General features: G+C 46.0%; 1 protein-coding gene across 1 annotated transcript in view; it reads right to left on the bottom strand.

The window, feature by feature from the left end:
• Nucleotides 1-7,214: 7,214 nt before the first annotated feature.
• The window catches only part of SHISA6 (shisa family member 6), a 282,711-nt gene continuing 263,079 nt past the window's right edge, over nt 7,215-26,846 (bottom strand). The window contains exons 4-6 of the mRNA XM_026005688.2: nt 19,441-19,497; nt 15,478-15,630; nt 7,215-13,505 (exon numbers count right to left, since the gene is read on the bottom strand). Coding sequence (XP_025861473.2) covers nt 12,955-13,505; nt 15,478-15,630; nt 19,441-19,497 — 761 coding nt within the window. The 3' untranslated portion in view covers nt 7,215-12,954. The remainder of the gene's footprint in view (nt 13,506-15,477; nt 15,631-19,440; nt 19,498-26,846) is intronic.

Genomic DNA, 26,846 nt, shown 5'->3' with positions numbered 1-26,846 from the left:
TGTCTTTTTCAGCCTGACTAATTTCACTTAGTGTAATTTAATACCCTCTAGGTCCATCCATGTTGTGGCGAATGGCAGGAGCTCATCCTTCCTTATGGCTGCTTAATAATGGTAATAACGATGTGTTTATCTTTATAACCATTATGTAAAGCAAGCAAATCCTGCCATCTCATTAGCAAACTTTATTCCTTCCTCCCACTCCCTGCTTTTCAGATTATCCTTTACCCATTTCCATCCTGTCTTTCTCTAAGCTTTTCTGCTCCTGATGCATAAAAGCCCAGTCTTCTTGGAGTCTAGCCAGGATGTCGCATAATTTCCCATTCCAACAATTTTAGGATCCTTTTTTGAATTTCCTTTTTTGAATGTTCCCTTTTCCTTAATCTGGGGTATTTTGTAAAGGTCCCATGCATGGTGTGCTTATCTTTTTTAAAAAATTATTTGAGGGGCACCTGGGTAGCTCAGAGGCTGAGTGTCTGCCTTTAGCTCAAGTTGTGATCTTGGGGTCCTGGGATCAAGTCCCACATTGGGCTCCCCACAGGGAGCCTGTTTCTCCCTCTGTGTCTGCCTCTCTGTGTGTGTGTCTCTCATGAATAAATAAATAAAATCTTTAAATTATTTGAGTGTAGTTGACACATGAAGCTACCTGATTGTCCGGTGTATGATGTCGTCAACGAACAACTCTATATGTTAGTTGTGCTCGCTGCAAGTGTACTATTTCAGTATCAACAACTATTCCATATTCTGTGCTTTTTATCCCCATGACTTATTTGTCCCATAACTAGAAGCCTGGATCACCCACTCCTCTTCACTCATTTTGCCCATCTCCCCCCACCCCTGTGGCCACCACCAGTTCTTCATATTCATAGGTCTGATTCTGCTTTTTGTTTGTTCATTTGTTTTCTAATGCTCCACATACGAGTGAAATCCTATGATTATTTCTTTTTCAGTCACATTTCACTTAGCGTAATACCCTCTAGGTCTCTCCATGTTGTGGCAAATGGCAGGAGCTCATCCTTCCTTATGGCTGCCTAATAATGATGTGTTTATCTTTATAACCATTATGTAAAGCGAGCAAATCTTGCCATTGCATTAGCAAACTTTACTCCTTCCTCTCACCCCCTGCTTTTCAGATTATTCTCAGAAAATGAGAAGTCATTTGGTAACTTGTTAGCTTAATAATATGCCCACTTCGGAGGCACTTGGCTGGTTCAGTCAGGAGAGCATGCAACTCTTGACCTCAGAGTTGTAAGTTTGAGCCCTATGTTGGGTGTTGAGTTTGCTTAAAAAAACACAAACTTTAATAATATGCCCACACCCTTATAATAACAATTCCAAATAAATGGGAAACTAAAGCCTGGCTTTAGGTTCTGGTCAGGCTTACTTTGGGCTGCCCAGTGTCAGTGGGAAAGGGGGGCTTTGTCTCTGTCTCCTCTGTTGATGCTTCTCTTTCTCCTCCCTGTTTCTGAGGTTTCCTCTGGGTCTGGGGGAAGGTATACAGGTGTGATAATGCAACTGACTAATAGGCATCAAGACCTAGTTACCTTCCAATAAGCTGGATGTTAACAAAATCTGCAAAAAAAAAAAAAAAAAGGTAAAATAATTCCACTCTTCTATTTTTTTGAAAATACAGTTATTTCTGATAAACATATCAGAAATTTACATATTATTGACATATCATTGGGGGATGCCTGGGTTGCTCAGCAGTTGAGCATCTGCCTTTGGCTCAGTGCATGATTCCAGAGTTCCAGGATCAAGTTCTACATCGAGCTCCCTGTGAGGAGCCTGCTTCTCCCTCTCCCTATGTCTCTGCCTCTCTCTCTGTGTCTCTCATGAATAAATAAATAAAATCTTAAAAAAGAAACACATCATGGGTTGGTTGTTTATTAAATGATTTAATCGATAAATTTTCAAATGGTCTCCATTTAAATTTCTAACATAAAAAGTGTGTATAGATATGTTGCACTCAAGGAAATCTCTTTGGGCATCCTCAATAATTTTTATTTTTATTTTTTAAAAGATTTTATTTATTTATTCATGAGAGACCCAGAGAGAGAGGCAGAGACACAGGCAGAGGGAGAAGCAGGCTCCCTGAAGGCGGCCCGATGCAGGCCTAGATCCCAGGACCATGATCTGAGCCAAAGGCAGATGCTCAACCACTGAGCCACCCAGGTGCCCCCTCGACAATTTTTAACCAAAACAAAACTCTTTGGGATCTTCAATAATTTTTAAGTGTCTAAAGAGGTTATTAGATTAAAGACTTGAGACCAGTCTTGGAAGATCTTGGGTCTCAAGTACCAGCTTTAAAATGTATCACCATGGGCAGCCCAGGTGCTCAGGGGTTTAGCGCCACCTTCAGCCCAGGGCCAGATCCTGGAGACCCGGGATCGAGTCCCACATCAGGCTCCCTGCATGGAGCCTGCTTCTTCCTCTGCCTGTGTCTCTGTCTCTCTCTCTCTGTCTCTCATAAATAAATAAATAAATAAATAAATAAATAAATACATAAATATCTTTAAAAAAATAAATAAAATGTATCACCATAACTCAGATATGCAGCTTTTGCTCGTCTTCATTTCTTTTTCTCTTTTTCTTTCTTTCTTTCTTTCTTTCTTTTCTTTCTTTCTTTCTTTCTTTCTTTCTTTCTTTCTTTCTTCTTTCCTTCCTTCCTTCCTTCCTTCCTTCCTTCCTTCCTTTCTTCTTTCTTTCTTTCTTTCTTTCTTTCTTTCTTTCTTTCTTTCTTCTTCTTTTTTTTTAATTTTACTCTTGAGAAACAGAGAAAGAGAGAGAGAGAGGCAGAGACACAGGCAGAGAGGGAGAAGCAGGCTCCATGCAGGGAGTCTGACATGGGACTCGATCCTGGGTCTCTGGGATCACCCCCTGAACTAAAGGTGACACTAAACTGCTGAGCCACCCAGGCTGCCCTCCTCTTCATTTCTCTGTAATGGTGGCTATCTGTTGTTGTGAGCCCTGGGATACTCAGTCTTCAGAAATATCTTTCAAATTCCTACCCAGGACACACATTGTCTTCTGGGGATCACTTAGGGGCTGGGGGCCTGGGGTTCAAGTTAGGGAAAGGGCTCACTCTCTATAGACCTATCTTGCTACCATTTCCATGCTGCCAGACCAGGCATATGTTGGCATAAAACATTCATCAAAAATGTTCCTCTTGGAGTTCCCGGCAGGAAGCTGAGCAGACACCCAACTGTTCCCAGATCCTCCAACTTATACAGAGGATTCTGTTGTCCACCTCCCTCCCTTCCTAGTCTTACTAGGCCACCCCATGGTAATGGGACTTTCTCAGAGATATCTATGTCTTACTCACTTCTCTGATTCTCCCTGAATTTCTCCTCCAGGAAAGAAAGATATTTCTCCTTTTCCTGCATAGTAGGCAAGTACTCCTCCACCAAATCCCATACATAGTCTATTCAGTTTCCTAATCAAGCTTAGATCATTGATACTCAGAGGTCAGCTTGCAATATCAAAGAAAACACTTCCTTTCCACTATGTTGCGCTTGCAATTACACAAGAATTTTTGCTACTGTGAGCTTGATAAAAGTCAATTTTGAAAGTCAAGGTTGAACAAAGATTTATTTTTCTGGTCTCTCTACCTTTTCCCTAGGGGCAGAGTAGATGGAGGGTGACTGTTGATGTATGGTCTGGTGGGGAAGATAGTGGGGATAAAAGGAAAGACGAGGAACCCAATGCAGTTTAAAATCATCACCCTGTTGTAGGGACATATTTTAATGTGATTTCACAGAATCCACTGTTAGTCTAACTTGTTTGCTGCCTTCTCTGGGGCCCTGAGGGTGGAGCTAAAATGTACGTGCGTTGTGGGATGCTTTCTCGACACTGAAGGGATATCCCATTATAAAGAAGCTGCCCTATGTCTAGGCCTAGCCTACATTTCATCTCCTAGAAACTGCCTACAACTCCAGGGGCAGATGATTGTAGCCATTTCAGATTATGTGATCCAGGTTTCTCTGACCATGGCTATGGGACCAGGGATAGATATTTGGCCCCAAGTGTGACAGGCTGCCTTTTCCAAGGATGGCCATTAGCAATATCTTCCATCAACATGCTTTTCTTATGATGTAAGCTTGCTATGCTCCCTTTAGACCATAGAACCTGTGTCCCCTCCCCTTGAACCTGGCTAGCACTTCATAACTCTTCTACCTGGAAAATGCACTATGTGACTTCTGAGACTACAGCACATACAGATTCCACCTGGCTCACTCTCAATATCTCCCTTTTGTGCACATTCTCTCTCTTTCTCCTATCTCAAGATACTTGCTCTTAGAATCCAGCCACCATGTGATAAGGAAGCCCAGGCCATGTGCAGAGGACACATGTAAGCATTCCAGTGAATAGTCCCTGTTGAGGTCCCAACCAAGAACCAGCATTAATAGCTGGACATGTGAATGAGAAAGAAAGCTTTGAAGATTAGTTCCAGCCTAGCTACCACTGGACTGCAATCCTATAAGGGATCTTGAGTGAGGACTGTCTGGCTGAGCCCAGCCTACTCTTAGAATCGTGAGAGATTACAACAATAAATGATTACTGTTGTTGATGCTATTAAATTTAGGGGGTGTTATCATATGGCAATAGATGACTGATATATAAGGGAGTCATAGCAGAGACTTTCAGGTTTTCTCTCAGGAGTTTTGGAACTGGGGCACAAAAAGATTGTGTCAGCTAACCACGAGGGTGGGGCCGAGGATATTGTACAAACGTAACTGCCGAGGATGTCATTTCAGTCAGGTGTGACCATGTGTGAAGGGAACCACATACAGAAGGGATAGAGAGTCTATTTGCAGAGAGCAGGAAATGAAAAGGGGGTTTTTGCCTCTGTAAATTCCCAGTCTTTTGCTCTCAGCATGTGGCAACTATAGAGGTCATCAATGCCACTTGCTGGATGTTTCTTGCTCCCCATCTGTCTGGAATATCATCAGATCACACTTCCTGGCTCCCTTGCAGCATAGTGGGACTGTGTTGCCAGATCTGACCAAGAAGCTCTGAGCAGAAGTGATAAGTGTCCCATCTGGGCTGTCCTTTCATTGTCCCTGCCAGGCCCTCCCAAGCTCTCTTCCTCCCTGCCATGGTGGCAGGTGATGGTACAGATAGTGGCCTCTCCTACTTCCTCTGAATAACAGCAAGTTACTGATCCCTCCTTCTGGAACTTTCAAAGCACTCATTCCCAACCTCTACTTTTCCTAATTTGTCCACTCCTAACACACTGCAGTCCAGTGAGCGTCCTTCCTTTTCTTAGAATCTTGAAGGAAAAATCTTTCTTACTCCTTCTTAGAGGTTTGGGCCTTCCTTCTCAGGATCAACCAGGGAGGGGAAGGATCAGTGTCCAAAGTGACGAAAAGCTATCTAAGACTCCTGGCATTCCAGGAATCCCAATATGAGTCTTCTCTGGCTTTGGCTTGTTGTTGATGGTATACTTTCACCTTATTTATTCAGATCTTAACCGATTTGAAATTAGTGACAATGGGGATAGGCTAAATTGAGGTTTACCTCCAAGAATCAAAGAGAAAACATTGAACAAATTACCAGAGTTAATGGTATTTAAAGAGGGATATTTAAGCTATTTAAGAGGAGAATCTTTTAAAGTATTTTAGAAATACCATTTAAAGCATATTCAGAACTCTGATCCATACCTCTTGGCCATTTTTATATTGATTACACCTTATTCTAACCTGTTCAATTAAAAAAAGACCTTCTTAGATTTTTATATTAGGGGACATGTTGCTAGTCTAATTTAGTTGTTATAGGTATGTGTAAGCATTGTAATTATACTTTTTTTTAAAAAAATTCTCCAATTCAGAATTTTGTTTTTGTTTGGGTTTCTTTTCTTTCTTTCTTTCAAGATTTTATTTATTTATTCATGAAAGACACACACAGAGATGCAGAGGCACAGGTAGAGGGAGAAGCAGGCTCCCTGTGGGAAGCCCGATGCAGGACTCAATCCCAGGACTCTGGAATCATGACCTGAGCCAAAGCAGACACTTAACTGCTGAGCCACCCAGGTGCTCCTTGGGTTTCCTTTCCATAATGAATATTATACGTGTATGTGTATTTGCTTTGGTCATCATAGAGTGACTTAGAAGCAATACACTGTAATAATGATTGTTATAGTGAGCGAAGGACACCTCATAATATGTGTGGTTATGTGTTATTAAGTATTAGAATAGTAAACAAGTTTGTGACTTCGTTTTAGGTGAGGAATCCATTTGTAGGAGATAATAGAAAGATTTTTATTTTTAAAATATTTATTTGGGAGCAGGGGTGGGGGTTGCAGAAAAAGATTCCCCACTGAACAGGGAGCCCGACACTGGGCTCAATCCCAGGACCCTGGGATCATGACCTGAGCCAAAGGCAGGCGTTTAACCAACTGAGCCACCCAGGTGCCCCAGAAGGATTTTTGAATATAAACTCCACACCTTCAACGAGAAAGGTTTTAATTACAAAGGAGTCAGGCAGTTGGAAAGAGACTATAACTCGCTGTAGGGTCTAGGAGCTACTGGAGGTGTTGAAGTCGGCCAAAGACCATGTCCTGTTTGGCAACACTTTGTTTGCTGAACCTGAGCCCACCAGTATCTAGGTTATGATGGAAATTCAGAAACACAGAACAACAGATGACCTTAGCAGCAACAGTGAATATGTGCCAAAGAAAATAATATGAAAAAGCGAGTCCAGAGAAAGAGGGTTTTGAGCAAGACTCCAAATCTAAATCAGTTTTCATAGTGCAACTTGATTGTTTGGTTTAAATGGCATGGATATTTAACCACCAGTACTCTAACCACCTATGCTAACTACAGGAATTAACTGTAAAGTCAAACTAAAACCTAATGTCTAAGAACAATAGTGCCAGAGTAGAGAAATATGGATACAAAGTTATAACTTCAAATTCTGCTTTGAATTCCTATACCTTGTCCATTGGCACTGATCCTCAGCCTACCTACCTACATTTCTCGGGTTCGTTGTTTTTAAAAGCATTATTAAGGCTTAATTTGAATATCACAAAATTCACCCATTGTAAATATAGAGTTTGGTGATTTTTAGTACATTTATACAATTGTGGGCATCACCCTAATACAGGTCCCTCATATGCAGCCAACCCCTGCTTCTGCCCCCGCCTCTCCAGTGGTCTACATCCCTCCATTTTGGTTCTATGTTTATAAAAGTAAGCATGTGGCTACTTTAAGAGACACAGGTTATGTTGAAACGGCTTTATTTTTTTTAATCCATAAATATCTGTTACTGACAAAAGTGGAAAAAATCCTTAAGACTAAATCTTACTAAAGTGATACCTGTTTACAGTACATATAGAATGTGCTTTGACAAGTAAGTGGAATGATGAGATCTGTACAGAAACAGCAGGTGCAAGAGCACTGCTCATCATGAAGCTTCCTTACGAGGAACAGAGAAACTGTGCAAAGGTACAGATAGAAAGGTACTTTTCGTCAGTACTACCATATAATAAACACGGAATCCATAAATTGGGCTAATGCATATAAATGTTCATTAATCCCCCCCTTAGGAAATTGTGTCCCCAAACTAAAAATATTACAGTAAGAATTGCTTTTTATTCGAGAATTTCAAGAATTCTTTACTACAAAATGTCTAGTTGAGTTACAGAACTAGAGGAATATTTGCCACTACGAAGCCAATGAATGAGTCCTCCCATGGAGTGGCATTGCAGGGGGTACAGCAGGAGTGGGCAGCAAAGGGGAGCATGGGGTCTTCCTCTCCCTCAGGAGGGAGAGTTTTAAGGAAACATACAACGTCGTTTCTCTTCCTGATGGGAAGTTTGATGTGTTTGCTGATTTACAAGACGGGTTTGATGATGCAGACTTGTCCTCTTAGTTCTCAAGCTTTCACCAGGAGGACGGTAGTGTCATGAGGAGGGACCAGAAAACTCCTAGCCTGGGGTGAGCGTCCACCTCCTAGCAGCCCAGGGGTTGATGCCTCCCCCTCCTCCAGTTGGGATGGAGCCTGGTGTCCAGACTCGGTCTTCAGGACACAGGTTCTGGAGTGAGATAGAGTAACATCCATTTGAACACAGAGCTTTTGCCATGTATTCTCCTCTGTGGCTTGACATGCATTTCCAAGCTGTCCTCAAATACAGACTTTACACTCCTATGGGCCATGCTCTGGACCCTTCTTCTCCAGCCTGTCCTCTCTCTGAAATCAGAACCGCCTCCCTCCAGCTTCAAGGACCACATTAAAATGAACACTTCCAACTCAGAATTCCCTAATGACACAGACACCCAGGATGAATTAGACGTGTCTCTGTGAGAGGGCTTTCATGAAGAACACTGTTGGTAACCTACTGAATGGGTAGGCCCTTCCACCTGCAGATATGAGGACATCCTGGGTGGCTGAGACCATGGATCCCACCTCAGGCTCTAGTAAGGAGTCTGGTGACTGCCTAGAGCATCTGAGGATGCCACCATGGGGCAGGCATAATGAGATTTGTGCAGCTCAGTTGCGGTGAGGAGAAATGTGAAGAAAAGAAGGGGGTGCCAATGTGGAATGAAGGCCCTAGAAAATAAGAGCTGGATGAAGCGTCAGCACTCATCTAGTCAAAGCCCCTCGTTTTACGGATGAGAAACTGAGGCACTGAGAGAGATCGTGACTCATCCTTGGTCACAAGGCAAGATGGAGACAAAGCCAGGGCCAAAGCCATGTCTCCAAGAGCCTCAGCCCTGTGCTTTTTCCTCCTGTAATATGCTGCCTTCTGAAATTAAATATAGAGCCCAGGAAGACATATCTTTCATATTGAATCTGTCATTAAAATGCTGCATTTATAAAAAATAACATTTGAACCCTGAAAAATACTTCATTAAAACCCGACAAGCTTCCTTGAAAATACTCCAGAGCAAAATTTCCCAGTTTTGGGGAGGATGGTGGAGGAATGTCTGTGGGAGGTAACATGTCAACCCTTCTCAGAGCAGGTGCTGCTAGGGTCCAGGTCATCAGAAGCCCCTTCAGATGACCTTGGGTCAAATCCACGGTTGCCTCTGGATGGAATCTGAGGATGAAAGGCTGGTGGCAAAGTATCTGGGAAGAAAAATGGATTGTTTGGTGGCAGGGCGATTGGAATGGATATTTCTCCATGCTTGGAGAGTCATGATGCTCTCCCATCTTTTGACACAAAGGGGAAATCTGTGACACACACAAGCAGGACAGGCATAAGCAAGGTGGCACAGTGGCCGAGAGCCATCAAGGATATGAATCTTTGGCCAGAGCAGGAGCCTTTGGGCTCATGGCAGGTTGGGCAGGAGCTTCAGGGGACTTGCCAGCTGCAGGAACCAAAGCTGACCTTCCAACCATGACATCTCTGACAGGCCAGCTTCTCTCCCTACCCTCCCAAAGACCAGAGGGGTAGAGCTCTTGGCTGCATGGCCCAGGCATCATCTTATAGGGACAGGAGGTCAAGGATAAACTAAGGAGGCAAGCAGAAGTCTTGAAGACTGTCTCCTTCTTTGCTTGTTTTCACTGAGGACTCTATAAGTTTTAGAATTATGGACTATAGCAGGATAGAGAAAAACAAATTAGAGATGGAAGGTGTACGTGGAGGAAGAGGACAGGGCCAGGGAGATGAGAGGAAGGAAAGACTGAACTGGCATAGAAGATTAAGGTTAAAACAAGAGTTTCTGGGTGTGAGAGTGGAAAGAGAGGAGAAGTTAGGATTAAAGGAAACTCTGGAACTTTCTAGAAGGCAGACCCATCATCCAAGATGCTGGGAAGCCCCAAGGCTAGAACCCCAGCTAGGGGGGATAAAGGAATTCCTGGGAAAGCCTTTGTGACTTATGAACTTATGAAGCCAAGAGTTAACTGGAAGAAGTAAGACAGGGAAGGTGGAGGGGCATGAGAGATCAGGAGGTCTTCACTGCCATCAGAGGAGGAGACCCGTGAGGAGACCCATGAGATCCTTCAGGGGAGGAGAGGGCCTGTGTAGAGCCCCATCCATTCTCATCAGAGCAGTGGAGACACACAGAAAGAGCGAAACAAGCAGAGGGAAGTTCAGGACCCTGGGCTGCCCTTGCCGGGAAAGGAGGGCTTTCGTTGTGAGGATGGGGTGGCCCCTCGATGTGTGCTAGTGGCCACCAGCCTGGTGGGGCTGGGAGTCATGATATCTGGATTCCCGCCCAGAACCTTCTCTTCTCTGTGTGAACTTGTCTGGTCATGTGGCTTTGCTTGTTCTCTGAGCGTGGGCGGGACAACTGAACAAATGAGATATTTCTGTATCCCTATTGAGACATAATTTTATGGGTTTTGAAATGAAGAACTGCAGTAGAGCATGTTTGTAGACTTCAGTTTTTTCCTTCCTTGCTTCCTTCCTTCCTTCCTTGCTTTCTTCCTTCCGTCCTTCTTCCATCCTTCCCCAAGTGTGAAGCAGAAGAATCATTTAAACAAAGTAAGCATTTAAGCATTGGGTAGAATTTTCTGATCTGACACCAGAGGTTTTAAACTGGACGACAATAAGGCTGAGATGGGAAACACTTTGGAATCAACCTATCAGACAGCCCCTGAGACAGACAGACCGACAGACAGACAGACAGGGCAGTAGAGAAGCATCATCTTGATGCCTGGAGAACTTGGTGCCAAGAAGATGCTTCAGACCTCAGGGTGAGATCGGGTTTGTCGTTCACGGTGTATGTGTGTGCAGACACCTGGGGAGGGGATTGTCACCCTTTCCCCTCTGTACCAACAGGCAGCCTTCGAGGGGAGGCTGGATTGGAGGGCATAGGGTTTGGGGGGGACCAGCTGTGAGAGACACACCTTGTTTCCGGGAGTGGCCAACTGCTCCGTGTAGATTGGTTTCCAAACTCTCATAAACCCTTGGGGACCAGCCCTTGAGAAGGTTTATGTGTTTGTAGAGGAGGAAAGCAGAGTTATCCCTGTCCTCACAGCCTCCCGGTTCCAGTGCTATCCCAGGGCAGAAGCTGAGATCTGTGTCTGTCACCCCCAGCTTAATCCCCTCGTGTTGAGCCTTGAGGGGGAGACAAGAGCTTTGGAATTCTTGAAATAAGTTAGAGGACTCAGTCGATTGAGTTTTCTGTGGATTGTAGACTTGGTGAGATTAAAAATTCCCAGGGCTGACACTGGGGCGTTCCCCCTGCCTGACCTCCTTTTTAAAGGACCATACATGCCGTATGCAGAACCAGGGGAACCTAAAATCCCAGGTTACGGTCATTGCTTGGAGTCTGAGTGTGGTGACAGTCACATTTTTTTTTTTTTTTTTTGTATCATACCTTTTACCCAACAGTCTGGGGCTGATTCCCCTAGCCCCAGCCCAAGGAAGTGCCCTGGCCCTGAGAATGGGGGAGCCCCTTCCCTCCCCCCAGGCTCTGGTCTTGGGGAGGTGGATGCTGCTTAGCTCACTGTTCACTCTCCAGGGGCCTGTTACACCCTGCCCACTGCCCACTGCCCAGTTTAGAGGCAGAGAAGAGGCTGAGGTGGGCTGGCAGGGGTGGCCTCCCGACAGAGCTGAAGGCTTGGATCTGCCTGGTGCCCAAGTGCCCCCTGCAGGGGAGGGATGGGGAGCTGCCCAGTTAACCCCTAGACCCATAGCCTGGAGTAAGTACCACTATCTGTGTTTGCTAATGGGTCTCTGTTGCTTTGTTCCAGAGGAGGCACTGGTCTGAGTAATGGAAATGCAGGGGGAGGAGGCAGAGAGAGCGAGCATTGAACGGAGAAGGAGCCAAGCAGGTGGGCAGTGGTGGGGAGAGAGGGATGGGCAAGGCGCAGGACCACTGCCTGGGGTCCTCCTCAGCTGGGCCTGAGCCACCCTCTCTAGAAGCCTCTGCCTCAGCCTGCCTGACCTGTGCAGTGGGAGACAGGCAGAGAGCCTGGGGTGATGGGAATGACGAGCCCCTGAGGCCCAGGGCGTCACAGTGGCCCTCCCCACCCTCCGCTCTCTGGCCTTGGGCAGACGCCTCTAGGGAGCAGAGCAAAGGAGGGGAAGGCAGGCCTGAGTGTCGGGTCACAGTTCAGACCTAGAGGCCTGGAGGAAGTGTGGAAATAGGTTGCCGGGAAGGGCACCCCAAAAGTCCCTGCACCCCATTGTGACTCTCCTCTGGGTGGGCTAGAGCAAAGCCCCAGAGAGCTTTGCGGGGGGCGGGGGGCGGGGGGAGGGGAGGGGCTGGGGCGTCTGCAGGTGGGGCAGCCAGCTCAGCTCGACCCGGAGCGGGGTTCCCAACATTGGGGAGGCAGCTGAAGAAAGGGAACCCCTCCCTATCCTGGGTCTTGGGGGAGGGGCCCAGGGAAGGGGGGGCGGGCCAGAGGGGGTCCACGAAGGAAGGGCCATTCAGTGGGGACCAGAGATTTCCAGCAGGCAGAAGAGAACGTTATTGTGCTTATGGACACAGCAGCTCCCTGGCTCTGAGAGAGCGAGCAGGCAGTTTGTAGGCACTAGAAGATTTCTGTGACGCGGTTGTAGGTAAATGAATGAGACCAAGTAGCCTATTGGGTCAGCCCATTGACTGCACCTGCTGGCCAGTCCAAACCCAGGCGGCTTCGGACCGAGGTCAGGCCAGGGTCTCTTGGCTGACGGACCCCGCAGCTGAGCCCCCTGGGGTGGGTGGGGAGGGGGACCTGGGGCTGAAAGGGAGAGAGTGGTGTTGGGGGCGGGGTGGTTGGGGCCGGTGGGGAGGTGGGACTGGGGCCTCGCCCGTCTCCTCACTCCCCTCGATGCTTCCGGAAGAGTGAGAGAGCTCGCTCGAGATCCCAGGTCCGAGGGTGCTGTGGCAGGCCACCGGGCTGTGTCCCCCGGAGTATGGCTTTCTGGGCAGAGGCGGCGGCCCACCCCCACCTCCTGCGGAGGGGAGGCCCCGCCCCCTCCCCGGCGGCCCCGCCCCGCCCCGGCGGCCCCGCCCCGCCCCGCGGCCCCGCCCCTCCCCGCGGCCCCGCCCCCTCCCGCGGCCCCGCCCCGCCCCGCCCCGCCAGTCACACGGTCACTTCCGTCTTGCTGGCTGTGTAGCAGGTGTGGTGGCCCGGGATGTAGTGCAGCTGCTCCACCGTGTTGTGTCTGCGGGAGGCGAAGGCCTGGCGCTTGGCGGCCGTCTGGCTCTTGCCCAGGGTGGCATAGGAGTTATTGGAGGCACTGGGATGGGAGTGCATCTTGGTCATGCGGTACCGGTCCAGCACGGGCGTGGACACAAAGACGTCCGTGTGCGAGATGGCCCGCGACAGGGACTGCTCGGGGAAGGCCGTCCGCTCCGGGGACAGCAGCGGGTCCTGGGAGTGCAGGCGCTCCGTGGACAGCAGCTGCTCGTCGGACAGGATGCAGTCGTAGGGCAAGCCGAAGTCGTCCGGCAGGCCCCGCTCTGGGGACAGAACCCTGTCCTGGGACATGGCCCGGATGGGCCGGCGGGGTCGCTCGCGGGGTAAGGGCTTCTGCTGGGACATCTGGATGACATTGAGGGGCAGGGTGCCACGGGCGGCCAGGTCAGGCAGGTGCCGCCTCCTCATGTAATACTCATCAGCTTCCTTGTCAGCTGGAGAGAGAGAGAGGAGAGAGAGAGAGAGAGAGAGAGAGAGAGAAGTCAGTTGAGGTGACACGACGACTAACCTCCAACTCTGGAGCCCCGACAGGTGGAGTGCTTCTCCACCGAATGTGCAGAACCAGTCCCCAGAGGTCTCCTTAAATGCAGATTCCGATTCAGACCTCCTGGCCTGGAGTGGACCAGAGAGGCTGCACCTCTCACCAGCTCCCTGGCAATGCTAATGCCCCTGGCTCAGGGTCGCTTTCAGTTTCCAGGGATGCAGGTGTCTCCGGAAGGTCCCCAGAGTTGATGGCAAGGCCGAGCCCCTGAAATCCTGCTCCAGAGCTATGTCGACCATACCACGGTCCTGAAACAGAAGGGCTCCAGCTAAAACACTCAAGAAGCAGCTGGTGGCCTTCCAATGAGATTTGGAGCCTCTCTCCAAGGAAGCTGGGTTGCAGAGCCAGACTCCTGCTACAGTCAAGTAAGATGCTCCAACCAGGAGGCACTTGTGGAAATGCTTAGCTGGTAACTTAGGAACATAGTAACACCTCCTCTGGAGTAACAGCCAGTGCATAGGAAACAGTTGCACAGGCCTCAGCCCCACTCACACAGCATCAAGCCTACACCTACTTCACCTGTGCCCACAATATGAGCAGGCCAGAGCCATCCTCTCTGTGGACCACATTCAATGCTCTGCCCTCTGTCCATCCAGGAGGCCCTCCCACGCTCACACGGACTGCTATACCCTTGAACTTACCTCGGACACACACCTGCCTGCTTTGCCCCAAATTTCAGGAAAGAGGCTTCCTACCATCCTCAAAATCTCTGCAGGATGTGGAGATGCTGACTGCTCCACACTTTTCCCAGAGGATCACGGGTGGGTAAACCTTGCCTCCCTCTTCCCCACCATTCACCAGATTCCTCAGATCATCAGGGACCCCCACTTCTCTTCCGCAGAAATTCACTATTTCACCTTGGAAGTGGCTGATGTAGATCCACGGGATGAACTCCATCAGGGTAGGTTACCCTGTAGCGTCAAGCAGAGGCTCAGCCCCGCAGTTGGGTGGTCATTAAAATAGACCCATGGGGACATGGAGGCAGAAGGTCCAAGGTTCAGAAAGCTAGGAAAAAAGAGCTCTCTGGCCATGTACCTTCTTGACATTTTACTGGGTCTCAAACCCACCCATGTCCAGAGCCTTCTTAGATTCACATGGCAGAGCCGAGGTTACTGCACAAAATGCACTCAATGAAATGAGGTGCATGCATGGGAGTCTGGAATCTCAGATTCTTAAGACAGTGTTGGCTGGGTTAGGGAGGGAGCTAGTTTCTGGGCCCTTCAAAGGGAAGTCTCGTGTGTGTGTGTGTGTGTGTGTGTGTGTGTGTGTGTGTGTGTATGGTCTCAGAGAAAGCTATGGGACTGGTAGCCTCCACTCCAAGATAAGCTAGAGCTTGACGAAGGCTCACTGTTTGAAGGTGGCAGGTGCTGGCTGAGGCTGGAGAAGGGCTTTCTCTTGCAGGTAAACGGGTACATGAGTTGAAGTGCTGACTCCCACAGAAAAGTAGATTTGAGAATTCCATGGCCTCTGTCCGATGGGTAAGTAGATCAATCCGAGGATTCCGTGGCCTGTATTCTATAGGAAAGTGGATCTGAGGATTCTGTGGCCTCTGTCCTATGGGAAAGTGGATCCAAGGGTTCTGTGGCCTCTATCATATGGGAAAGTGGATCCGATGATTCCGTGGCCTGTGTCCTATGGGAAAGTGGATCCAAGATTCTGTGGCTTCTATTCAATCTGTGGGCAGGATTCAGGCCACCATAAAGAACAAACACAGGGGCTTCCCATCCTCTTCTTCCAAGCTATACCTCATTCTTTATTCTCAGCACTCCACGTCTGTCCCCTCAGGTGCAGAGCAGGAGAGAAAAACAGGATGATGCCACAGAGGGCCCAGAGGCAAAGCCCAAGCCCGAGAAACCCCCACTTACTTAGCCTCTTCAGGGATGAGTATTTGCTGGGGTGGGTCTTCACTGCTGACTCATAGGATGGGGGTAGGTGGGCCAAGTTCTGGAAGGAGCGGGAGAAAGAGAGGTCATAGGGCTCCGTAGCCGATGTCAGGATGTTGTTCATCCGTGGCTTCTCTGCAAAAGAAGGGAGGGGTGCATGGCATTAGCCAGGACAAAGGGCAGGCAGGGCCAAGGAAGGTCCAGATTCTATCTCTCCTCATCCTGCTTTCCTGGCCCCCACCCCGCCACTGTGCTAGGACACAGGTGGTGCTGGTGTCTCAGTTTCCTAACTAAAACAAGCTAGGAAAAAAGAGCAAACTCTTTTTTGCTCATACCCAGTTCCAGTTGTCTACAAGCCTAGTGGCAGGTGCTGTTTTAGCCATGCTGGGGGGTTGCCCTTCCTTTAATGGCAAACTCCTCTGTATCTGATGAAGACGTATGCCTGATAGAGCTGAGGGGGGTCATAAAATTGTCTTCTTTGGTGTGAAAGTTCTGTCTTTTACCTCCTAGCTCTCAGGTTCAGAAAAATCTGAATTTAAAATAGGTAGAGTGACTGGTCTTGTCCACAGACCCATAGACCTGGGTCTCGGACCCCAGCTCCACTGAGACTCCATCCCACATGTCCCATGATGTCATTCTATCCCTCACATCACCGCTTCTGCCTTAGACCTCCCCAAGCCCTGAGCCCCACAGGTCACCGTGAGCTCCAGAGCCATTTTTTCCTCCTCCAAGCCCTCCCTTTGAAGCCCCCTTGGCTATCTCTGAGCCACTGGAGGAAAGAATGTAGGCAAAATGCTTAGCACATAATTTCCCTTTTCTCCCTCCTTCCCTTGAGCTAGAACCTTGAGATTCCAAAATCTGAAGAGAGAGAAGGGAGTGTATTCAATGCCAGACTTGGGGGGGGGGAGGACTGGGGGCAGTAGTGGAAGAGAAGATGTGCAGGTGATGAGGTGGATGAATAATGAGGTGAATGAGCTGAGCTGGGCTCTGTGGTTGGGGCAAGAGAGGAGATGCAGGTATGGGCAAGGGAGTGGTTGAGAAGGAAGGAAGCAAGCAGGCCTTGCTGCTTGATTGACTTGCTGTGTGTCAGCAAGAAGTCAACAGGTACTGCTGGAGAAACAGTGGTACCATTCCCCAATATGAGGCAGGCAGGTGGCTCTCTCATTGTCCCTCCCTCCTCTTTGGTTTGGGACCCCCAAGAAGGGCCAGGCTGTGGCTCCCCTGCCTCTTGGCAAAGAGAATGCCAAACTCTGGAAGTCAGGGATTCTGTGAAGTAGGGGACAACGAGGAGCACTGCTATACTTGGTCCAAGGGCAGCCTTGCTACAGGGAACTCCCAGCTTCTCTATCCTTCCTGCCTTCACTGGTCCCCCCAAATACTGGAGATGAAGCTAGGGGAGCCCAGCCAATAAGCTGGTGTTCATGCCAGCTTGATACATATGTGAGGGGGTGAGGGACGCTCTACATCCCCGAGAGATCAGAACATGCTGTACAGAAGAGCCTCCCTGGCATGGATCGGGACAGATGCCAGGAAGCGGAGTGGGCAGGAAGCTGGGAGCACTGCTATTGGAGCTGGGTAACAGCCACTAGTCCCCTAGCTCTCGTTTCTTCACTTTTGGTGATGCTGGGGAGGATGAAGCTCCCCTCTCCCTGTTGGCATCATATTCCCACTGAGGGCACAGCTCAGGTCACCCACATCCAACGCAACATTTCTGGATGCTCTTACCAACCCCCACCTCGCCTGCCCCACTGTTCTTCAGCTCATGCTGCTGAGCCAAGGCCAGATCTTTTTTGTCTTCTGCCTCCACCATGACTACCCCTGTCTTCTTGTTCATGCACTCTCTCCTAGTGCCATGCCCTTCCTTACTCATTTTCTGTCCAAATTCTCTCTTCGCTCAAGACTCTTCGCTATGGCAATGTCACATCTTCTCAGCCCGTGGTGATATCTGGTCTTCAAGCCCCTATTGCTTTTCCAGGCAATCCCACCCAGTTGAGTGCCTATGTGATCTCTAATCATTTGACTTGAGCCGGTCTTGTTGATCGCCAAAGATGGCCATATCCTTGACAGCAAAAACTTACTTTCTTTTTTTTTTTTTTTAAACTTACTTTCTAATTGGTCTGATGCCTCCATAGTGTTTGGCCCTAAATAAGAATCCAATTAATGCTCTTTGGTTAATCAAGTTGACACAGGACACATTCCCCTTTAATAGTCACTCTGCTAGCTCCTCGGGGGGAAAGTGTAGCCTCCAAGAAACAGATACAGAGAAAACTCTGCTTCTACCAGGCTGCGATTTGCTCAAGGTCAGGGACTAGATCTATCTACCCTCACCTCCTTGTAACAGGTGGAAAATGAAGACAGGGAGAGGAACAGGGAAGAATGGCTCTTCTTTCTGTCCTCAGGAGGCTGTGCTTGTGTTGGCCACTTCTGGAGAAAACCAGCTGCTACTTATCCTTCCAGAATGTTCAGGAGCAAGCAGAGCACTCCTCGCTTGCCTCTTCTGGCTCCTCTTCCTGCAGCTGCGTCATCACCATGGGCATCCCCCAGGCTCTCAGCTTCTGCCTTCTGCTTTTCTCTTTCAGCCTTCTCACACAAAATGCGCCCCCCCCTCAACACCAACTCCCAGGGCATCTGTTCCTGCTTCCAAAGCATAACTTACATCTTCAGCCGTAACCTGACTCCAGACTGCATGTCTGCATTTCTAGCTGCCTGCTGAGTCATTTTTCTTAACTACCCTATGGTCCCTCCAGCTTTAGAGGTCCAGACCCAAATTCACCATTGACAGCTTCCTCTCCTCTATGCCCTAGCTGCCTTCCTACCTCTTCAGATTGCGTCCCAAAGAACCCCCACTCTTCTCATTGATCATAGCTTGCCATTTTATTCACAGTTGACTCTCATCAGCCATATTCAGCGAGTCACTACATTTTCTCCATCACGTTTCATATCTGAACCTTCTGTCTTTTCCCATCGTCCACATCATTGCTGGTAACCTGCTCCTTCTTAACTGATCTCCAGTGTCTTCCAGTTCTGGTTTATCCCAGATCCCGCAACCGGAAATGGCTTATTAAACTATCCCTTTCATCACAAATTTCCACTAGGAGCCTAGCCCTAGAGGGGGGGCCATCAGAATAGTCCAGTTCTGTCCTAATTATGATGCTCAACACCTCAATGCTGACGCAGAGCATGATCTCCCAGGAGAGTGGTCGATCTCTCTGCCAAGCGAGCTGCAGATTTTATCTTTGAGTTTCTTTCTCACTAAAATTTAATGATGTTTTCACTCCTTCAGAGCAAAGACAGAAGGATGACTGATAGCTCGTAATTTACATGGCTGTCTTATGTTCTACCAAGTTTCAAGCAGGTACCAAAAATAGTTTTCCTCTGCAGTTCCAGATGTTAAAGTTGCAATCTGGCAGGAGGAGGTTATGAGAAGGAAGCGTGGTTTTGTAAACCTCTGGAGCCATGCTCCTGCTCCTGTGCTCTACAACCTGCTGCTTCCTTACCTTGCCAAGGGGCTACCGCTCAGGTCCCCCAGTTTGGTTTTGAGTGTTAGCAAACTTTAACTGGCCTGGGGTGGATTGATAGAATGTATGCCAAGTCACATGCTATTAGTAAATGGTACCACGAGCGCCCTGGGCAAAGGAGAGTGCTCACCCCTTGCTGTGAACATATGGAATTTATGACTGCAAGAAGTGATCTGGATCGCACATGAGAATGGGGTAGGGAAGGGTCTCACTCCTTCCCTTTCACAGTGGAAGATCACTCCAGTTCCAGAGGTGGGACATGAGGGGACAACGGTCTAAGCATGGGACTGAGCCATTATGGGCTCCTTGCACCTCGTGGGCTTCAGTGAATCATGACCATATGTCTGATGCCTGATGGACATCAGTCATCAGGATGGAGCCAGTAAGAATGGGGATGGAATGTGAAGCGCCCACAGCCGTCTCTCACCATGTGTAGGGGTCTGGGCAGCACTGCTTAAAATCGGATGGTTATACTGATGATCACCTGGAAATCATAGAAAAGAGATGATTAAAGAAGAGTTCAGGCATTCCATTGTCTCTCCCACACAACAGTGCCTCTCTTGACCTCTACTAGGCTTCTCTGAGTCCAATGAAGCCCTTCTGCAAAGCCTGGGCCCTTTGATGCCCTGGAAATGTGAAGGGCAGGAGGCAGTGTGTTGGGTGCATAGAACCTTCCTCTGCTATTGGCATCTCTCTCCTTCTCTGTCACCATGGAGACCCACCCACATCTGTATGTGTCTGGTTGACCGGCAACAGAGGTTTGTTGGGGGCGGAGGTAGGTGGAGAAGAAGGTTGGAGACTAAGGGGCATTTGGCAAGTAGATATGCATGGGGTGGGGAACTGGGTTGGGGAAGTAGATCCTTTTAGGGGGAGGAGTGTTTTAGGGTGGGGTTAGCCAGGAAGAGGATGCCCTTTATGGGGCTTTGGTTTGTCCTGAGCCTTTGTTTACACATGTCTGAGTGCAGCCCAAGATGGGGCAAGCTGATGTGAATTGTCCACTGCTCGGGATCACGAGCCCTGGGTTCTAGGCTCTGTGCCTCTCAATGACACAGCCCAACATTTTGAAAGCATTTATTTTTGTTATAAATGCAAAGTCCACATGGATTGAACAAGTCACAAAATTAATAGAGTCCCAGTTGCCAAAGCCCAGAGTTCCAAGGCATTCTAAGGGCTCCTAAAACTGAATGCAGGTGTGGTTTTGCCACAAAAGCACTCTTCGGCCCTGTGTTTTTACTTCAACATTGTATTTTTTGCATCTGATTTCAACTAAAACAAGGGGAAGAGGAGGCATGAAGTCCTTGCTTTAGTTTATCTAAACCATGATTTACAGTCATGCCATCCTCTGGAGGCTCAAAGATCTGCTTCTGTTTCCTTACATATTGCTTTTGAAACCATTTTTTATACCCCTGGCATTGAAGCCTCTGGCTGCTAAATATTCAGCTCCCTCACCAGATCCTCTCTCTTCTCGTATTTTCGACATACTGGTGTTTCACAAAGGCTCTACCTTCTTGCCCAAACTGAGAGTTCTCAAATGTACACCTCTCGTTCCAGGTCCATCCAGTCTGTAGGGTTCAATTATAAACAGCTTAGGGACATGCGTTGAAATTCCTGCCCTTCGCCCAAACCACCGTGTCCCAAATTGACCTGAGCATTCTCATTGTTTTATTGTCCAATGGTCAAGCCTCTGTCTGGCTGTTTCATGGGCTTTCAATGTAGAACCCCAGTCATGGTCCATCATTTCCCTCCCTTTACCTACCATCTCTGAGACCCCAAATCCTGTTCTTATAGCCACCTCCGAAACCCAGGCCCATGATCTATCTTTTCATCTAGATTCTTCTTAGCTCTAGTTTCTGTCCATTTCCAAGACACTGGGTACTCCTAGTAGGCAAAATTTCCCCTACCCATGGAATCATCATGACATCATTCCTTTGGTTCAGACCATCCTCTTTAAATAGTCATGGACACCATCCAATGGGGGCGTGGGTTTGAGCATCAAGCCAGAATTTCTCACATCACAGTATTCTTCCCTTCCAAGACAGATTATGAAGTTACATCCAGGGGAAAAACATTTTCCAAAGGTTGTATCAATTCTACACCAGACCTGAATTTGAGCAAGAGGAGAGAATCCAGGAAGGGAGATAAAGAATATATATATTTCCCTTTTTGCTTGTCTTCCAGAGGCAAGGAGAAAACCGGTGTCACTGCTTTCTGTTGTTATTTATTTATTTATTTATTTATTTATTTATTTATTTATTTATTTTGGTTTATTTGTTATTAGGCAATATGGCAGCATCAGAGAGACAGTTGCAACAAATGGAAGAGCCCAGGTGGAATGAATGATGGAGAGTATATGTACATATACATATGAACATTTAAGTTCCTTTTCTTTGCTACTATAAATATGCTGCGATGAATAACCTCATACATTTGTTATTTTGCACAAATAGGAACACTTCTAATCTTCCATTTTAGAATCTAGGTGCCACTGAAGAAAGCGGCATCGAATATGTTGGCAAATTGAACACCAATAAAAAATACATTTATGTATACATATATAAAGAAAGCGGCATCAATTCAGGTTCAGTTAGTCTTTCTTGGTCACCAGCTGTGCTCTGTGTTTTGTGCTACACACATAAATTTTTGAAAACTAATATTCATACTGATTTTGATCTGAATCTATGTTACTGGGCCACCAATTTCCAAATGGTAAAAAAAAAATCTTTAAATATCTCATTTGAGGTGGTCCTGATACTTTTTCTTTACAGATGAGTTTGCAAGTAGGATAGAGGTCTTGCATTTAGATATTTTGTTTACAAATGCAATGCTTTTCTTTTGTTTGAATCAGTACTTTGAATGTTTTGCTAACATTCAATTAAGGAAAGAAATTTAAATCACAAAGAAGAAAATTAAAACTGTCTTAAACTAACCACCATGACACTTTGTTATATTTTCTTTTGTTTCTCTCCCCTTGTAAATTACTGTGTATGTTTACATTCAGACACACACACACATACACAATATAACAATGAATTACCTTTTGCATTTGTCATTTTGCACAAGTGAGAATCAGCTGTCAGCTCTAAAATTGGAGAAAAATACGATGATTTGATCCTATTTGTGCAAAATAACCAATGTATGAGGTTAGTCATTGCAGCATCTTTATAATAGCAAAGAGAAAGAACTTAAATGTTCATATGTATATGTAGGTATACACACATAGATAAATACAGATATAAGTGTCCCAAATATACTACTTTTAATCTGTTTCCTTTATACTTAATGGACAATCTACCTTGAATATATTTTCACATTTTGAAATATTCCTTGAAATATTTTTTTTAGGTTTTCTTTTTAATTCATGAGAGTCACAGAGAGAGGCAGAGACACAGGCAGAGGGAGAAGCAGGCTCCACGCAGGGAGCCCAATGCGGGACTCAATCCCAGGACCCTGGGATCACGACCTGAGCCAAAGGCAGACGCTCAACTGCTGAGCCACCCAGGCGTCCCTCCATGAAATATTTTATACGGTTTCACAATAGTCCTTTCTATAGAATAGTCTATAATATATAGCTAGAACTTAAGCATAATATGTTTATTTCATAGGTGTAGTTAAGCATTCCCCTATTATTGTATATTTAGAATGTTTTAAAGCTCAGTAATGTTACACCAAACAACCTTGAACACCAGTCCCTGCCATGTCTTATTTCCTTTGGCAACTAATGAAAAGCAGTCTTTCTAGGTCAACACACTGTAAACTGCCCAGCCACGTGATGAAATGGATTGACAGACTGACAGATTTCCTCCTACTGAGCCATTCGTCTCTTCCTGGGAATTCTCTTATTTTATTTTGGTGTCATAGTCTTTCATTAAAACACTGGATTCTATTTGTATATATTTTATTTATAAATTTTTGAAGATTTATTTATTTATTTGAGAGAGAGAGAGAAAGAGACAAAGAGTACGTGCCAGTGAGGAAAGGGAGAAAGAGAATCTCAAGCAGACCCCACCCCCACTGTGGTAAGCATGGAGCTGGAGGGGGAGGAGGGCTCACTCTCACAGCCCTGAGATCACAACCTGAGCCAAAACCAAGATTCCAATGCTTAATCAACTGTACCACCCAGGCGCCCCTTGCATATGTCTTATTTAGTTCATACATACTCAGAAAGTTTGTCTTTTTCTTGTGCATCAAGTTAGTGCATCCAGATAATGGTTTTGTTAAGTCAGCTGTATAACATTCCATTTTTCTGTGTGCCCTGAAACTATTAATATAGCACCTGAGATACCTGTTCTTTGGAACTTTGGAGGAAAGCAGTAATAAATATGTCTGGTGTCTTTGGGGGGAACTTTTCTGTTAGTACCATAGTAAGATGATGATTTATTGTTTCATTGACCACACAACAAAAAAATTGGGAGATGGATGTTGTATCCATTTTTTAATAAAGATTTTATTTATTTATTTATTCATGAGAGATGGAGAGAGACAGAGAGACAGAGAGAGAGACAGAGACATAGGCAGAGGGAGAAGCAGGCTTCCTGCAGGGAGCCTGATGTGGGACTCCATTCTGGGACTCCAGGATCACATCCCGGGCCAAAGGCAGGTGCTAAACTGCTGAGCCACCCAGGCAACCCTGTTGTATCCATCTTATATCCAATTTAGAGTTAGGGAATTTAGAGTTAGGGAAACTGAATTTTGCAGAAGTCAAATAATTGGCTTAACAGGTGAAGCTGGGGTGCACACCCAGGTGAGTTGGCTGGAAAGCCCACATCCTTAACCATTACGCACACTGCTTCTCACACTCGGCAACATTTTCTTTGCATATTTACCCATTCAGTTTTCCAACTCTAAATTCAACTTGTAATTTCTGTTCTTCTTAAATATATCCATCAGATATTTGAAACTTTATTAGTTTAAAACTATAACATCCCCCCCCCCAAAAAAATCCTGTGTACATGAAATTCCAACTTCTTTCTTACTCTTAATTTTCTATGTTAATGTTTTCTAGATCATTGATTTATTCATATTATTATTCTTTTCCCAAGAATAATACCTCTTATACATATACATATCAATTCTTTTTTTTTTCTTTCTTTCTTTGTTTCTTTCTTTCTTTTTCTTTTGTCTTCAAATCTTTATGCTTTTGGCCTTGTTCATTTCTACCCTTCTAATTTTCTTTGGTTTGGTTGGTTTTTGTTTTCTTATTTCTGGGCTCGAATCTTTGGTCCATTTACTTTTCCTCTCTTCTGTTAATATGGTCTTTAGCTCTGATTTGTCTTTGGCATTTTCTTGTGAGTGTCAATACACAATGTTCTTATTGTTGCAATGTCCTAAATGATCTGTAATTGCAGCCTTCATTTTCCCTCTGACCCAAGAGTTCTTTAGTAGAGTGTTGTTACATTTTGAAGTGTTTGGGTTTATTGGTTTGAGCTTTGGCACTTAATTTTCTTTTATTTTCTCTCTCTCTCTTTTTTTTAAGATTTTATTTATTCATGAGAGACACAGAGAGAGGCAGAGACACAGGCAGAGGGAGAAGCAGGTTCCTGCGGGGAGCCTGATGCAGGACTCGATTCCAGGACCCCAGGATCATGACTTGATGCAGATACTCAACCATTGAACCACCTAGGTGCCCCTGGCCCCTGTATTATTGTATTGTGGTCAGAGAACGGGGCCTGTACACTTTCTGCTTTGGGGAATTTATTGATATTTCCTCTGTAGGATACCATAGGATCGATTTTTGTAAATGTTTCGTGCGTACTTGGAGAAGAGGTATATTTTCTTTTTGGAGGGTACAAAATGGGCATATATCTATTCAATCAGACACATGAAATACATCATTCAGTTCTTCTCTATACCAATTCACTCGTTGCCTACTTATTCTGTCAAAGAAGGAGGTATGTGTATGTGTTAGGGTCTCCCACTATTTTGTGTTCCTGTCATTTTCTCTTGGTATTTGTCATGGGATTGGTTTTATGTGCTCCCAAGCCACATTATTCAGCACAAAGAGGCTCATGTTGCTTACATCTTCTTTGTGGCTGTCCTCTTTATCAATGTGAAATAACCCTTTCTATCCTATGTAATGCTTTTTTTTTTCACTTTTAAGTCCTCACGATCTGATGTTTATATTGCCAACCCAGCTCTTTTGTTTGCATTTGTCTGATAAACTTTGCCTATCCTTTTATATCTAACCTTTCTGTGTCATGTTGTTTTACACTTGTCTCTTGACAGAGCACATAGTTTTTTAAAGAAAATCTGCCATACTTGCTTTGACACTTTGCAGACTGCCTTGAGAGCTAGAAACAAGTCCTCTTGCTTAGAAAGCTGTCCTCCTTTCTTCTTCTTCTTTTTTTTAAGATTTATTCATTTGAGAGAGAGAGAGAGAGAGAGCAAGAGTGAGTGGTGAGGAGGGGCAGAGGGAGAGGGAGAGAGAAAATCCTAAAGCAGACTCTCCACTGAGCACAGACTCCAACTCAGGGCTTGATCCCAGGACCCCGAGATCATGACCTGAGCTGAAACCAAGAGTCAGACACTTAACCAACTGAGCCATCCAGGTGCCCCTCTTTCTATTGTGGCTCCCTACCTTCTGACTATAGTTGTATGTTAATAGAGGCCAAATTCTAGGTCATGGTTGAGTTGACCAGGTGTGACTGTCATGCTCAGCCTAGGCCAATTAGAGCTCTTTTTCCAGAAATTAGGAATTATAAGGGAGGTTTGGTCTCTGCATGGCTGGACCCATGGCATGTAAACTATGTAGCTACGGGCAGTCTCATAGACTTGGAAGAGAGAAGGTCAGCCTTTAGAGACTGTGGCACATTATATTTTACAAAAACAGCCATGGTTCTAGTCCCAGAACATTCCCAGTCCCCCATTAGAGGGAGTATCCTCTCCATCGCCTTGAAACTGGAAGGCCTCCATGATTACGTTAGTGAGCACAATGCAATAGAATACTGTATGACTTCCAAGCTAGGTTGCCAAAGGTCATATGGCTCTCACCTGTCTCTCTCTTTTTTTTTTTCACCTGTCTCTCTTGAGGCACACTCAACCTTGGATCTCAGCCACCATGCTGTAAACAAGTCCAGGCCACATGCAAAGGCTATAGGTAAGGGCTGGCAGCTCCAGCTGAGATAAATGTTGCCTTCATTGTATCATTTTCTATGATGAAAATTTTTTTTTAATTTTGAAATTATAGATTCACATGCAACTAAAAGAAAGAATACAGATGTCTTGTATACCCTTTAGCTAACTTCCTCAGTGGTCACATTTTACAAAACCATAGGCTGTATCAAAACCAGAATATTGACACTGATGCAGTCAGGGCACAGAACATTGCCATCACTAGAAGGAGGGCTTCTTGTGGCTCTTCTATAGACACACCCACTTCTTTCCTGTACCCACCCCCTCACTAACCCCTGGTCACCATTAACCTGTCCATCATTTCTATACTTTTATAATTTCAAGAATATTATATATCTGGGATCTTACAGTTTGTAACCTTCGAGATAGGATTTTTTTCATCAAGCATAATTCCCAGAGATCCACCAGGTCATTTCATGTATCAATAGCTCACTATTTTTTATTGCTGAGTAGTAAATATCCTATGATCTCAGTAACACAGCTTAACTATTCTTCTTTTGAAGGACATCTGAGTTGTTCTCAGTTTTGTTATATTCCAAAGAGAGTTACTAGAAACATTTATGTGCAGGTTTTTGTGTCAACGTGTCTTAATTTTCTAGGATAAATGCCTAGGAACACAACCACTGGATTGTGTGGTAGTTATATGTTTAATCTTTTAGAGAATGTGCTAAACTGTCTTCCAGATTGGCTGTACCATTTTAAATT

Source organism: Vulpes vulpes, chromosome 12 (genome assembly GCF_048418805.1).
Source record: "Vulpes vulpes isolate BD-2025 chromosome 12, VulVul3, whole genome shotgun sequence".
In the NCBI taxonomy this organism is placed as follows: domain Eukaryota; kingdom Metazoa; phylum Chordata; class Mammalia; order Carnivora; family Canidae; genus Vulpes; species Vulpes vulpes.
The sequence above is the reverse complement of the archived record's forward strand: the minus strand, read 5'-3'. Positions and strand labels throughout refer to the sequence as shown.